The 15773-nt window shown below is 37.2% G+C and overlaps 1 protein-coding gene across 1 annotated transcript in view; it reads right to left on the bottom strand.

Moving 5' to 3' along the window:
- Positions 1-15773, bottom strand: part of ano8b (anoctamin 8b) — a 46902-nt gene that overhangs the window by 18375 nt on the left and 12754 nt on the right. Inside the window, exons 2-6 of the mRNA XM_015041556.1 lie at positions 6006-6116; positions 5069-5201; positions 1403-1541; positions 509-605; positions 292-408 (exon numbers count right to left, since the gene is read on the bottom strand). Of these exons, the coding sequence (XP_014897042.1) occupies positions 292-408; positions 509-605; positions 1403-1541; positions 5069-5201; positions 6006-6116 (597 nt within the window). The remainder of the gene's footprint in view (positions 1-291; positions 409-508; positions 606-1402; positions 1542-5068; positions 5202-6005; positions 6117-15773) is intronic.

The raw sequence follows: 15773 nt of genomic DNA, 5'->3' as shown, positions 1-15773 counted from the left end.
GATGGATGGATGGATGGATGGATGGATGGATGGATGGATGGATGGATGGATGGATGGATGGATGGATGGATGGATGGATGGATGGATGGATGGATCTATGGTTGGATGTGTGGTTGGTTGAATGGTTGGATGTATAGATGTATGGATGGATCTATGGTTGTATGGATGGTTGTATGGCTGGTTGGATGGATGGATGGCTCTATGGTTGGATGTATAGATGTATGGATGGATCTATGGTTGTATGCCTGGTTGGATGGTTGGATGTATGGTTGGATGGGTGGACCTGCTGACCTAGCGGCTGCTTCTCGCAGACCGCCTGGACCCAGGACTTCATCAGCTGGTTAAGGATCCTCTGCTCATGGAGAGGAAAGATCTGCTGGATCACTCCTCTGGCTCTCAGCTCTGGAACTGCAGAGAGGCGATTACAGACCGTTAAAGACAGCAGCAAACGCAAACCAAACAAAAAAACAACCAAATAACCCTAAACCCACTAACAGCTTCAGCTTACTGATTGGCTGGCCCTCCAGGAAGATGATATTATGAAGGACCTCGCCCTGCTTGGCACGTAGATTGTCCATCCAGTATTTGATGATGGTTTGTCTTTCCTGCAACAAGAGAGATACATATGAATGCATGAAGTCCCTTCACACATGTGTGTAACAGAACTTAAAAGTTAATTTTATATTGGGTTTTTGCTTTTTCAAAAAACCAGAAACAGAAGTCCCCTCTTGGCAGGTTAGGCTGATAGTACCCTGTTGGTAACATTGGTGTGTGTGTGTGTGTGTGTGTGTGTGTGTGTGTGTGTGTGTGTGTGTGTACGTTTGTTTGTAATACCTTTAGGGGACCATTTTCCTGACATATACTACGATGTGGGGACCCATTGCTCCTTGTGGGGACCAAAGGGGAAATGCTGTTTTTGGATCAGGGGTTAGATTTAGGACTAATCAAATATTTTCAAATAAATTGGAAATAATCAGAACTAAGTGAAAAAGTGAAAAACCATCAAGCTATTTATACAGAGCAAAAACAAAAGCTGCAGTTCATTATTAAACAAGGATTCTATGCAATTTATACAGTTCTTTTAAGACTTGACATAACATCTGTATTTCAGTGACATGCATCACAAAGAAAGAGACTGAAAAAGTTAGATCGACGTGTCGTTTTCACCACTTCTCATGATTTAGGACTAAGGTGTGAATTGAGTTTTGGGTAGGTTTAGGGTTAGGTATGTAATGGTTAGGGTTAAGGGTAAGGTTTAGACTGTAGAAATGAATGAAAGTCAACTGAAAGTCCCCACAAAGATAGCCACACAAACGTGCGTGCGAGCGTGCGTGCGTGCGTGCGTGCGTGCGTGCGAAAAAGAGTCAGAAAGAGAAAGAAAGAGAGAGGGGTGCAGACTGACCTGTGAAGTGAAGAAACACAGCTCACTCTCAATGTTCTCGTAGATGTAATCCTCTTCACAGGAGAAGCTCCGTGCTCCTCCACCAAACTCTGGCTTCACCCCCTTCCTCAGGCCCATCTCCTCTGCACCTCGCAGCAGACTGCAACAACATTAATGCAGTTTTATTCCCTCACTTTTTGTTTCAGATCTGTGGTGTGACTCGTCATTTTCATCTCAATCTGCTCTGGTTAAATCTCCTTTTGTTACTGATTGCCTGCACATCCCAGAACTCACACGCTGAAATGACCCTCGAGCTTTTGCATTCTGCTGCAACAAAACATGTAGGCGGAGGGAGCAGTACTACGAGTGATCTCATAGTAACAGCAAAGCAGGAGTGTTTCCTTCCCTTCTGAAAAAAAAAACTATTATTTCAGCTATTTTAGGTCAAATTTGACCAACAAAATACTGTCAGAAAATTGATTGTTTTCACCAAGAAACCCTTCATACTACACTAAGACTCCATCCATAACATCAAATATCATCTTGAACTAGGACTGGGCAATATGGATTTAGGATTTTATCACATTATATTGTAGTATTATTGTGAAAGCAATAACAATTATGATGATTAATTACTTCTCTTTTAGGTGCATTCATAGCGCCACAAACATAAATACTGCTCTTCAAAAACATTCCTGCTTAAAGTAAGCTTCTTCAGGATACCACTTATTTAAAGAAATGTGATTTGTATTACTAATCTCCACATGGCGACTTTATTTAAACTTTATTTTTGAATTTGTTGATTTGTTTTTACCCTCTCATGGAAAAGAATGGGGGGGAAATAGTAAAAATAACATTTTAGTCAGTTTTTTTTTTACTTTGAAATGTATCATGACAATAAATCAAAATTCTTATCCTGACTAGAAACGTTTCATAGTAAATGATAAATTAATGCCCACCCCTATCCTGAACCAAACATCACAGAGATTGAGAGTTTCCCAGATGTTCCGAATATTTGCAAAGGTTCTGAGGTAAAATTGTGTTGCTTTCAGGTAGCTTGTTTTAAGTAATTTAATCCATAATATTGATGAAAATGTCAGATGGTTTCACTTATAACAAGACATTTTTCCCATGTTATAAGTGAAACTATCTGCCAGTAAAATTAGCACTTTTTAAAATTGATATTAAGGAATTACCAACTTAAAACAAGCACGTATAGCTCTTTGAAAAGTTATTTGTAAGCTTGTTCTGTCTTATTTCAAGAGTACTAATATGCTTGCACTAGAAATTAGACCAAAACTACTTGGTAAGGACCAGATATGCAGACTCTCTGCTAACAAGCCACCACAATCTCACCACAATTAAACAGAGATTAAAAAATGACAGAAAACTGCATTCTTTATTCAGCCTGGAAGATTTTTAGACAAGGTAGAGATTATCCTTGTTCTGGCAGATTGTGCATGTTGTGGTGTTGTAGTTTCTCTCTAGTGGGACAGTCAGAGCAAAATAATTGAGATAGCTGAATTCTGTTGTCATCAAACATGAGTAAAGGTTTTGCACATTCCTGTATTTATTCAGATTTATATGTAAATTTTAGTTATATAATTAAATCCTTTCAATAAGTCAAGTGGAAACAGTGACAATAGGGACAATGTAAAACCAACAGAGATTACTTCTTTCTCTAAGCCCCTTGATCTAAACCCCAGCTCCTCATTTTTTCTATTCATGCACATTTTCTATCTGCTTTCCTCTCAGTCGAGTTTTCAAACTTCTATCAGAGTCTTAACCTCTTGTTTACCTTCCATACTTCTTGCATCCCTTCTTTATGTCCTTGCTAAAGGCGTTAAGATGAAATTGCACTGCTAATAAATCATGACTCTCCTTCCTTTCCCCTGGAGGTTTTCAGCTTCCATTGCTCTCCTCTGTATATTTATACATTATATATATTCTTTATGCAAGCAAGTGGGAGTACAGCTTAGGTGGGCTTGTAAGATCCATCTATCATGCAACTGCATGTAGTTGCAGGGGCGGTACAATAAAGTACAGTCAGCACCATGATGGATGGCAATGAAAATGTAAGGTGCAAGCTGCTGTATCACTGCAGAATGCTGTGAACTGAGCTTATCTATCGCAATAAAAAGGCTCTATCTACTTAAACTAAATGTTTAGTACACTTTAAGTTTCATTCAGAACTTAAAGCTTAAATTAGATGCTCTCTTATCATTTCATCTAGACGTTTTACCCTCTGTCCTCTGGTGCAGATAGACCTGGATTGAGTTAAAGGCAAATTGTGCACAAAGGTAACCTTGTAAAGGAGCAGAACTCTGCTGAGGAAGGCCGTTACTGCTAAAGCGTATGCTAATTTAACAAATGCCTATCAGACATAAAATATGTAGTAATAAATCTCAGCAGAACTGGGCAGCTTGCTGTAAAATGCACCGTCAGAACAGAGGAATGGGTAATAAATGCTGTGTCAGGGAAGAGTAACAGGATTTTTCTGTCGTACAAAGTCACAGAGCAGGAGGAAAAAGACGTGTTTTAAATTAAAGTTAATGTTTTAAATTAAAGGATTATTTTGTAAAACGTAAAAGGATAAAAACTCTGAAGAGCAACATTAGCAACAATTTAAATCCTGATAAGTTCAACATTATTCATACCTCTATACTGTACCATCCATCTATCTGTCTATAAAACCATCCATCCGTCCATCCATCCATCCATGTATTTGTATCTTTGGATGTTCCTAAGTGTTGCTATTTGAAAAGTAAAATGACCTTTGCGGGATGTTTGACCTCCTGACCCAATTTCTTGAAGAGTGCATTAGTTAAATTTAAAAGCAAGGCTGGCTAGTAAACTAGTAGCTTATTTTTGCTGCAAATCTCTGTTGACCGCTAAAACCAGGGTTTTCATCCTGATGAAGTGCAAACACTGAACCAATCAGAAGTTGCATTTCCTGCCACAGTTTAACCCACTCAAAGCATATGTCAGCATAATCCTCAACCAAGGCAGTTTTCCACTCTTACGTTAGATTTAAATTCACACCCTGAGCTATCAAGAGAGGAGAGGCCTCAAAGAGCTGCCATCTAAACAAATTAAGTCTAGAATGAAAGTGACTCTGAATTCTTCTACAACTTTCCTGGAAACAGGAACGAGACTCTGCAGTATAAAGCACAGTCAGTGTAAATACAGATCAAAACACTTTACAGGACTTGAATTAAAGCTGCAGCCAGAAGCAGCTGAATGCACCAAACATCTTGGCAGTTTCACTAATGATTCATGACCTCTAAATGCTGCTGTGCCAACTGTAGCATCAGCTCAATGTGAAGCCATTAAAAAAAGTTTCCATTTCCCACCCACACAGAGCAGCAAAGATAGTTTTACATTTTAGCATCCCTAAATCATCAGGAATCGTCTACAATACTTGAATCTAGAGCTTCTGCAGACAGACGTCATATGTATAAGCCATTTGTGCATGGTACAATCAAGGATATACAATATCAGATGTAAAGAACCAATAAAATGTATTTCTTGCAGACAAATCAAACACCTCTAACATGTTTTTAGCCAAATAACATTTATAACATCATTGGCTAATAATTCAAAAAATAAAAATTACTATAAGTGCTTTAAAAAAAATACTGTTTCATACTAAGACCGCCAAAGCTCTGTTCCTGTCAGGTTTCTTACTTTTCATACGTAGCGGTGATGAAGAATGCGTAGACTCTGGTGTGCTTATGATGCCGGATTTGGATGATGAGCTCTGGGATTCCTAGCCGGATGTGGTTCAGTAGCCATAGCAACGTGTGGTCATCTATAGTGTCTGTGCAAAAAAAAGAAACACAAATTAATTTTTCCTGCATAAACAAGCAAGATCAACATTATTCATCCACAGTTAACATGTATCCCTTTGTCTGCTTATCCCTTTGTCTGTTTGTATGCATATATATATATATATATATATATATATATATATATATATATATATATATATATATATATAAAACCTTATTTTATTTGCATTTAATCAGGCAGTAGTTATTGTTTGATCATGAACATAAAATTAATTAAAAAGCTTTTACTGGGAAGCAAATTTGTTCCTGTAAACCCCTGACTATTAATCTCATCTCAGCAATATGACTAAATATAAATGTCTTAAATTGAAGGTAAATTACAGTTATATTATCATTTTTAACTTCTTAAAGTTGATTAAAAAACAGCAAGTTAGGTTTACACAGAGAAAGATGGAGGCAGAAAAAGGAACAGGAAAATATTTCATTGTGATAAAGTTCCTGAAAATGTGATGAGAATATTGATTATTAGTTTATTTTTTCCTTATACTTTCCTTTGTTTACCCTGATACGTTTATTTTGAGTTTAGAAAATGTCAGATAAAGTTTAGTGAAGCAATCCATTATTTTCAGAAATGCTGAACTATTTTCTTTAGTCAGCTATTACATTTAGCAGCTGAATTTAAAAATGATAGAGTTCAAAATCAGCAGGTCACTCTTTGGGGAAAACCTGATCGGTTTTCTTCTAAAGCAGATAAATGTTTTTATTGTTGCCTTTTTTAAAACCCCAAACTTTAGACGTTGTGACATCTGTGTGGGCGTCTTTAAGCGTCTGACCTGCAAATGTCATGAGGACATCACAGTTCTCCGTGGGCACCGTTTTCATCCAAGACTTATGAGACAGGATGTGTCTCCCAGCCTGCAGCAGACGCTTCCCAAACAACTTATCTGGAAGACAAAAAGAGACAGAGAGCAGAGGGGAGGGGGAGAGAGAAGGAGACAGTCACCATTTCAAAGTCAACATGTGTAAAGATCACTGACATTTGGAACATTTTTTTTCAAAACCTTGTAAAAAAACAACCCCAGCATACTGAGACAAAGAGACACATAAACACAAATAAAACCATCCTTCTCATCAGGACAGATTTAAATGTCACGCTGCTTTGCTTCGCAACACGACACTGACAGAAATAATCCTGGCCTGCCAAGACCACAGGCTGTAAATTGTCTGCACTGTTTGAACTGTTGCGCGCACACACACACACATTTTAATACTACCCATGTGAGGACTTTGTATTGACATCCATTCATTTCACTGCCTAAGTCTGACCTTAACATCACCATTCCTCTAACTCTAACCCCTGACCCTAGAAATGGGTATCTGCCACATCACGACCACATTCTTTTGTTCCCATAAGACCGATTGGTCTTCAAAAGGTTGGTAAATATCCCAGAAAATGTCCTAAACAGGCAACAAAAACAAGTACACACACACAAAAACACACAAACACAAACAGATTCAGCTCGATCAAAGAGACCAACTGCTGTGATTTGTCAGGGCTGTTTTATGCCCAGAGCCTCCAGGAAATTTGTATAAAAAATCTGAATAATAAATTAAATTTTGAGGTTTGGAGAAAGATTTGATGGTTTGTATTTTTACTAATTATTACAAAATCATACATTCAGTTCATTTGTACAGAACCTTGCAAAAGTATCCACACCCCTTCAACGTTTTCACATTTGGGAAAACGTTCCTAAATGTATTTCATTTATTTGCTAGACAAAAGCAAAGTACTTTTGTGAAATTGAGTGAAAATGATACAAATCTGTTTTCACCCCCCTCCTTTACTATGATACCCTAAAATAAAATCACCTTTAGATATAACAAAATAAGTAATTATTTTCCACTTGTGTGTAATTTAATCTCAGTAAAAATCCAGATGTGCTGAGAGGTTTTATGCTCAACAAGGAATATGACTTAGCATTCAGAACATACAAACTGTACAAACATGTAAAATTTGGAGGAAATAAAGTTCCTCTGAAGTTTAGCAAATACAATATGGATTTATTTGCAGTCAGTTTTTAAAGTTAAATACAAGGTTACCATCTAAAAGACTGGGACACAGGCTAAAGGTTTACCTTCCAGCAGACCAGTCTCCTTTAAGATACAGCCACAGCTACAATAATAATCAAATAATAGTCATGGACCAGTCAAAGTCCAGACTTAAATCCAAGAGATCCTGAGGTCAGAACTAAAAATAGATGTTTACTGATGCTTTATGTCCAGTCTGACTGAAGTTGAGCTATTTTGCAGAGTATAAGGGCCAAAACATATTTTCAAGATTTTCATTTGTTAAAATGTGGAGGAAAAATGTTGCACCCGTTTCACAATTCTGCATTACCTGGTGTAAATTTATTACATAAAATACACTCTTGTGGTTGTAACCTGACAAGCAATGGAAAAATCTCATAGTGTATGAATAATTTTGCAACTAATTTTAAACTGACTTTTATTTGGCCAGAAACAAACTTTCATATCTTTACTGTGACGCAACCCAACAAGTTAACTCACTCATCTGACATTTCTTTGATGTGGATACGGTAACTCTTCACTGGAAATATATTTTAAGGTTCTTTCTTCACTCTGACATCTCCTTCCAGAGTTCACATTTACACTGATGCACCAGTGCAAACAGTTTCAAACAGATCTGTGACCACAGTGAAGCCACGCCGTGCTCAGCTGTCAGCGGACGGTTCGTAAAAACTGCTTCCTGACTCCTGAACAATAATGACAGCAGCCTGGAGTAAATTTCCATCCCTCAACAGCTCACAAAAAAACTGAGACGAAGGCTCTAAGATGAGCCAAAACACTGGTCTGTTTCCAAAGATCAGACTAAGGGCTGCTTAACATCACAGTCCCCAAATTATAATGATATACTACTTGTTTATCTTGGTTTATTTAAAGTATGCAGACTAAACTGAAATCCAAGAGGTTTGTAATAACTGAATAAGGTCTGTGCCTCTTTGTCACTGTAGTAATGGTTTACACTGTTGATGTGCACACAACACAAAAAGGTCAAGGCCAGGAGAGATATAAATATTAGCAGGATATCACTGCTGTCAGAATGATGCTGTGGCTCTCAGGAAACACCTGTCACAAAAATCTGTCCCTCCCCTTCCAAGAAGTGGGAGGCTTCAGAGGAAACACACAGCACACGCTTCTAGCAACACTTATATTTGCATTGTGACCATGCAAAACACGTGCAACGTGATGCTGCTGCAAAGGACAAACCCGTCATATGGCTTCTGGCAGCGAACTATGGTTTATTTCAGGGAAATTAGGTCTGCTGTCTTAATCCCAGTTCTATCCCTTTATGATTTGCTGTTTGATTTTCTGCACTGGAAATAATCTTCAACCTCGTTTTCATCTGTATTCACCCAGAGTTCAAGCTTTTACAGCGAGACAAACTAATATAGTGAAGTAATTAGCATTTTAAACACTTTCTAAAGCGATTTTGGAGGCTAAATCAGAGCTAGACAGAGAATTATAGCATTAGGACAGTAAATTAAACTTAATTTCTTCCTTAGCTATGATTGATGCTCCTGGTAGAGATAAAAGTCTTAAGAAATAATAAATATTGATGCACTAGAAATGAGCAAAGCTGAGGATATTTATTAAGTGGGAATAACTGCTGCAGGGCAGTTTCATTGCATTTTAACCAATATATTTTAAGACACAAATTCTAAAGCTTGGTTTTGTTTATAAAAGAAATTAGCAAAATATTACTTTCAATGCATTGTTTGGCTTTCTAAAAGAACCTCCTTTAAACCGGTTGTTACCATTTCATCTGGACAGATGTTTCCATCTCACTTTTACCAACTGCAAAACCTTTGCAAGATATTTTTGTGGACTGACAAAAGCAGGAGGTTTTTGAAAACTGATTTTCGCATTTATCAGGTTACTTTTGGCTGAAACAAAAGCAAAAGGAAGAAATCTGTAAAAACGTTTTTCAGGCATTGTAAGTTTAAATTACTTCCAATGTTCCCCATCTTTACAACATTTCCCATCTATTTTTGACTGGCAAAAAAATAGATGGGAAGCACAGTGAGGTGGGTTGTTTTTTTTCTGCTTTTTCATCCTGAGTGGTTTTCCCAGAGCAGAAACATGACTGGTCACTCAGCTGTGATTTAGATGAAATGCTGCAGGCTCTGCTGTGACATGACAGCCATTCTAATGAGTCCTGTATTCACCGCTGAGAGCAGCTCACACAAACACACTCCAGGAGCAGCCGGCGAATAGGCCTCAACACTTCTGCAAGGCTTCAATTTATGAATCCCAGCAGAGAGAGGCTCAGACACTTTGCATGCTTTTATGGATTTGTTGCTCGGTGTGGTTGGACCCAGGATAGATTGGGAATTTAAGCATGATGCAGGTTTGTGTCTGTGTTTGCATAAACTAAAACTAAGACCCCAAATAAAGGCTGCTGTCAATCAGTGCAAAGAAACCAGAGAGCATTGTCCTCCACGGTAGGTATAGATCACCATGGAGGACAAGTTGCAATACTTCAATTGCGTTGAGGTAATGCAATTTTTACAGTATAATAAGTGATTACTATGAAGGAGTATTAGGGCCACAGTAAGAAAATGAAAAAATAAAATGACATCATGATATTATGAGAATAAAGTCAAAATGATGTGAGAATAAAATCAAAAATATTATGAGTGTAGTCTTGTAATATAATTTACAAGATATTATTTTGTGTTCATGCAGCCACTCCAGTAATTGAGTTTTCCAAAAAAATATTCAGAGTCAACCGTGAAGCCGTCGGTCTGACGGCGGAGGCTCAGCAGAAATTAGGTCAGCCAAAAGGATAATGATCACAAAGCTCAATGGGAGATCTACAAAAAATTGGGAAAAAAGAAAAAAATCCACAATTTTCTTTCAACCAGTCAAAGTTCTGACCTTAACCTCCTTGAAATGCTGTCAAGAGAAAACTATTTAGCCGAGATTTGACTAAAGTGTGATGTAGGGGCCAATTAATACTTGGAATGATTCTGTTTGGCTGCAGACAATATTTTAGCACAAACGGTTGATGTAGGTTTTTGAAGATTTCCAATTTTATAATAGAATGTTAGAGGCAAGGCAAAATAGAGTCAATAAATTTAGCCATGTTTTTTTGTCCTCATTGTAATTTCATATTTCACTCAGAAACAGACTTTGGATCAATCATTCATTAACGTTTGCAAAATACTGCATGTATTTTCTAAGAAAGAGTGACTCATCCTGTCTTCTCGCTGCAGAAAGACTAAATGTAAAATTCTTGACAGTAAAAAAAATACATAAACTATGTGTTTCAATAAGGCAAACATGGAAGATTAATTTTTGATTTTTGGATCTGTAATGCATATCTCTGTGCATTTCTTGGTTGGTAGTTTGTTTCAGGGAACTGCAGCTTCCTCTCCCAGTCCAAAAACATGACTAAAAGGTTCATTGCTCTCTCTAAATTGCACGTGAGTGTGTGTGCATGGTTGTTGAAAATAAATATCTTTTAGAATGTTTAGTTTACTGCAAAACACACAAATTAAAAACAACGATTTAACTTGGGAATTTTAGGTCATGCTGTAAAAAGTGTGGATGCCGTTTATTTAGATAAACTGTGATTGTCTAAAGTTTCAATGCAAAGATTTTCTTACAACAATCTAAGTAGGTCAAGGTGAAAACAGTTTAGATAACTGCTGTTAAAACCATGAATGATGACATGGGTCGTTCTTAATATCAACTAGACACATGATAGACACTTTATAAGTTTTACAAAGAATGTATGTTTTGATCGACTAGTCATTGACATATTTATTTGAGAAAGAGAAAAGTTTAAAAGTGTTTTTAGCTGTGCAACAGAATCCAGGTTGCTGCGGAGTGGCTTATATGAGGACCGGCGGTGGAAACAGATAAAGCCTGTATTACGGCCTTCACAGCAAGATGATGGTTGCAGGGCTAATGCTTATCAGACTGCAGCCAGGCAGGAGCATCACACAGGAAGTCTGTCTGTGATCTAAGCCGCTCCATGAAGCATTTCTCTGGGATGTTTATGTGTGTGTGAGAGGCTGTGATCTGAAATACCAGATCAATCGAGTGTTAAGTCGCCTTTTAACCACAGCGCAAAAATGAAGGTCACATTAACAATGAGTTAATGATGCTTTTTAATGTCTGCAGTGAGCTGCGTTGATAACAAGGAGGGACTTTATGCTCCACTGTCGTCCTGATTCAAGTTTTAATATTCATCAGTGTCATTATAATCAGTTTTCACTCTGCAGGTAAAGTTTAATTCTTCTAAATATGCACATCCTTAACTGTTTTAGTGCAAACACTTTTGCAGAAATGCTTGTAATTCTAGTCAATGTATTAAAAAAATATATTTATTCCAACTTTTGCAAAACAAAATATATTAAAATGAATTGTTTTAAAAGAAAAGGGCTTATTTCTTTACATAAGGAAATTACTCATACCATCAATGAAAAATGGCGGAGGAAGCATCAACCTGTGTGGCAACATTTCTCCAACTGGACCTGTTTGCATAAGTGTTTTCTTAAGCATTGATTGAGACTTTGGCAATAAATATCTAGATGCTTTATTATTTTTATTTATTTATCTCTTATGGAACCAATGCAATTTTATTGTGTTGTAGAAACACAATGACAAATAAAAAAATATTTTAAGGTGGATAAAGTCATGGGAACCCAGGGTGGATCAGTGGGTGTAGATATAAATGTATACAATTAAACATAGTATTACTCTATCTGTAACATCAGATGTGTTATTTTATCAAAAGTTGAAGTAATTGTCTTTTTTTTTTTGTAGAATTAAAACAATTAGATCATGTTTGTAACTTTGTGTAAACACTGTGATACTGTAGTATTTTTGCTCTAGCTTAGAATAGCTTAGCATTGTCCAGGACTCCCTCGAAAGTTTTTAATCTCAATAGTTTTTTTTTTTCATCCTAGTAAAATAAAAAAGTAAGATAATGGGAATGCTACAGCGGCTCTTGCCAACTTGTATATGAAGATTGAATAGGCCAGAAACATCTTAGAGAAAAACGTAACTTTAGTTCACCTTTTTCTCCCTCCTGTTGTTCTCTATAAAACTCTGACTCACTTTATTCTATACTGCAACATTTTCTCTACTTTCCTGCACTGCATCCTGACTGCATAGTCGGCAAACATTTACAGAAATAATCTTACCACAAACAGATTGAACTTTTACAAGCAGCTGTCAATAAATGAGTGAACATTCTCACTCCTCTCCTCTCTTTCTTACATGTTCCTCTCTTTCCTCTTAGCTTGTTTTTCCCAATATCACTCCTGCCTCTTTCTTTCCTCCAAATCCTCTCTTTGCTCCCTCCAGGCCAGATCTATCAGCCCCTTTTTCTTTCTCTTTCTCTCTCTCTCTCTGTATTTCTTTAATGTCTGTCTCAGCTCTGCAGCCTTCACACTCAGTCAGGCTGTCTCAAGAGTTATTTGTCATCATTGTGCTTAAGAGCTTATCTGGATGCAGCCTTCCAGTGAGACGGAGAAGAGCAGCAATGCTTGATACTGATATTACAAATAAACCTGGTCTAAAACACTCAGTTGTTCCAGTGAGCTGAACCTTTTACAGTTTCACTTCACTGAAGACCAGAGATGCACCGATCAGGCTTTTCTCTTGGAGGTCTGACCAACTGACTCCAATTTTGAAGGATTCTGATTTTTTTCTGAGGATTAATAGCTTGGCAGCTGATTCAAGTTTTGAGTAATCACTGCACTATAGGGAAAAGCTTAATCAAGTCCATTAAGTTTTTACTATTTGCATCAAAGAGCATTGTTCTGTGGTTTGTAGTAACGTAAAGAAGAAAGACCACTGCAAAATAAAGCATGTTATGGTGGGCAGAGCATCTAATGCAAGGTAACAGCTAATTTAGGCTTAGCATGAACAGCTATCTCTGATGGGATCAACAGCTAACAGCTACCAATTAGACAATCTATGTAATTTTATTTAAATTCAGAAAAAGTTTTATTTAAAAAAAGCAGTTTGTTGATATCCTGGAGAAGGTTTTCTGTTTTAATTCATGCTGTAAACTAAGAATTATAATTTTGAGAACAGATTAAAGGAAAGCTTTCTTTCTAGATCTCTTTGGTTGCCATGTTTGTTTGTGGAACCAGTTTTGTGGCAAAGTTAGGAGGGTTTCCCCTTCATATAAGTTATGCTAATGGCTTCCTCCTGTGGCTTTCCTCATTCCATCTCTGTTTTTTCCAAAGAAGGTGAAGACAAAAGAATAAATATGTTTCTCTTTGGCATGTGTTCAACTGCTGGCACTGAGATTTATTGATTACTTTTGTAGTTTTTTTCTGTAATCTTCCCAAGATTATTAAAGGGGTTGTGTTTAAAGCATTGCCTTGGCAAAGGAATAATTGGCAATTCTGGCAAATTAACTGCATTTCCCTTGATACTTTCAACAGATCAAAGATTGTGCCTTTTTCTTAGAGATTTAGTAAAGTCAAGAGAACTGCATATCCCAGAAGCCTTTTTTGTGTTTTGTGCCTGTTTTAGTTAAAGTTTTTTGTTTTGATTATTGTAGTAAATGCCTCTATAAACACAGATGAACTATTCCTGTTGCCACATCTTTTCAAACAAAACTGCAGAAAACAAAGTGATCTAAAAAGTATCTAGGCTGGACGACACGGTTGAAAAACATCACGAAATAAGTTTTTTATATCAGTCGAAATCAATAAATATTGTTTTCTGTCTCAAATATCTGAAATACTGCCAGACTGGTGGTGTGACCTTTCCTCTTTTAATCACACTTTTCACTCCACAACCTTGTTTTTTTAATTATTATTATTTTTAAGCAGTTATTAGGTTCAGTGGGGAAACATTAAACTGCTGCTGTACAAGTTACTCAACAGGTTGCTAAGTAACCAAAGAATGAGTGAGTTGCTAGGTAACCAAAAGAATGAGTGAGTTGCTAGGTAACCAAAAAGTGAGTGAGTTAGTTGATGCCACCAACCTTGCTTAGCTCACTCGCTCTAAAGCCTTTCCTCTGCCTACATCTCCCAGAATTCTGTGGGGTTCTTGATTGGACTAAAGTGAATATTCTATGTATAATATTGACTATCCTGCCAGATGTATTACATTAATATTTACTGTTACTGATTTATTGTCCAGCCCTAATGGGGAGAAGATCAAATAAAAGTTAAGTGCTTTGTCTAAAGACTAAATGAGGAAGGAAATGGAAGCCATGCAGGAGCAGGAGTCATTTCACCAGGAGTGGGATCGGACAGCCTCCACATCACTGAATCTTTATATCTTCCTCTAACAATCTTATGAAAGGTTAAACAATAGCCAAATGCCCAGAAAAATCTGTAAAACTACCTTTTCTATAATAACACATCCTGTAGTTTAGATAAGGATTTTCTTTCTCTGGCAGGAAGACAAAGGTATCTGTTCCACCCCTGTGACAAATGGGATAAAGATGTCAACCTTTGTGGATGTCAGGACTCTGGTTTCCTCATTATCGGTGGCAGGGAGGATAATGGGGACCTGTCCTTGGCTTCAAAATACCAATGACTGTATGTGACACTGGAGGCACCCATGGCTGAGTGCCAAGAAGAGGACATAGTGAGACGATTTAGGGGGAGAGGAGTTATAACGCTCACACAGCAGAATAGATGAAGTATCACTTTCCCCTATACCATCTTATTTCCCTCTTTTGCATCACTTTCCTCACTCAGACTCAATAAATCTCCCTCCTTCATTTCCCACTGTGTCTTTCCTCCTGCCAAGTGGGCTAATTGGCAGCTCATTCAGGGTCAGCTGGTATATTTCGGCCGCATTATCACTCCGAGGTTAAATGAGGAAAATAAAGTTGTGTGCCTTTCATTCAGGTAACCAAGGTGAAAGGCAGACCTTTTCATGCCCCATTAGTGCAAAGTACTATTTCACTGCTTATCTAACCAGCTGAATTGAACATTGTCAAGCAGGAGGATTGGGAATTATGAATGGCCGAGTGCTGATAATAAATATAAAGTAATGAATAGAGGCCTTTGTGGAGCAAAAAGACGTCCTTGTTGAGCTGGGAACAACCGCTAGTGTGGAAGAAGGCTTTTCAGAAGAACAGAAAACAAAAGAACATGGATTAGACTCCTAAGCAATGTTAATACATGAAAGCAGTCTTTCTATGTTGTACTGAACAGGCTTAAGAGTCACTGCAGTACAGGACATTTCTCACTGAATAAAAGATTTGGTTGCAGGATACTTTAAGAAAACACATTTTGAGAAAACATCTAACTCATTTCTGACAGAACTAGATCCTCCATACAGGTGGTTCCTTCATAACGTAAGGCCGGGTAACATAGCTGAAAAACGTATCACGATATAAGTGTTTCATATCTGTAGATATCAATAATTATTGATTCGTTTTGGTTTTAAATATCTGAAATACAGCCAAACTGGTAGCATGACCATTCCTGTTTTATCCAGTTTTCACTCCAGGACAGTGTTTTTTTTATTTTTAAGCAGTTATGAGGAATGGAGGCAAAACATTAAACATTAAACTGCTGCTGCGCTAGTTA

Source organism: Poecilia latipinna, unplaced genomic scaffold (genome assembly GCF_001443285.1).
Source record: "Poecilia latipinna isolate Pla-1442-1.1 unplaced genomic scaffold, P_latipinna-1.0 Scaffold557, whole genome shotgun sequence".
NCBI lineage: Eukaryota > Metazoa > Chordata > Actinopteri > Cyprinodontiformes > Poeciliidae > Poecilia > Poecilia latipinna.
The sequence above is the reverse complement of the archived record's forward strand: the minus strand, read 5'-3'. Positions and strand labels throughout refer to the sequence as shown.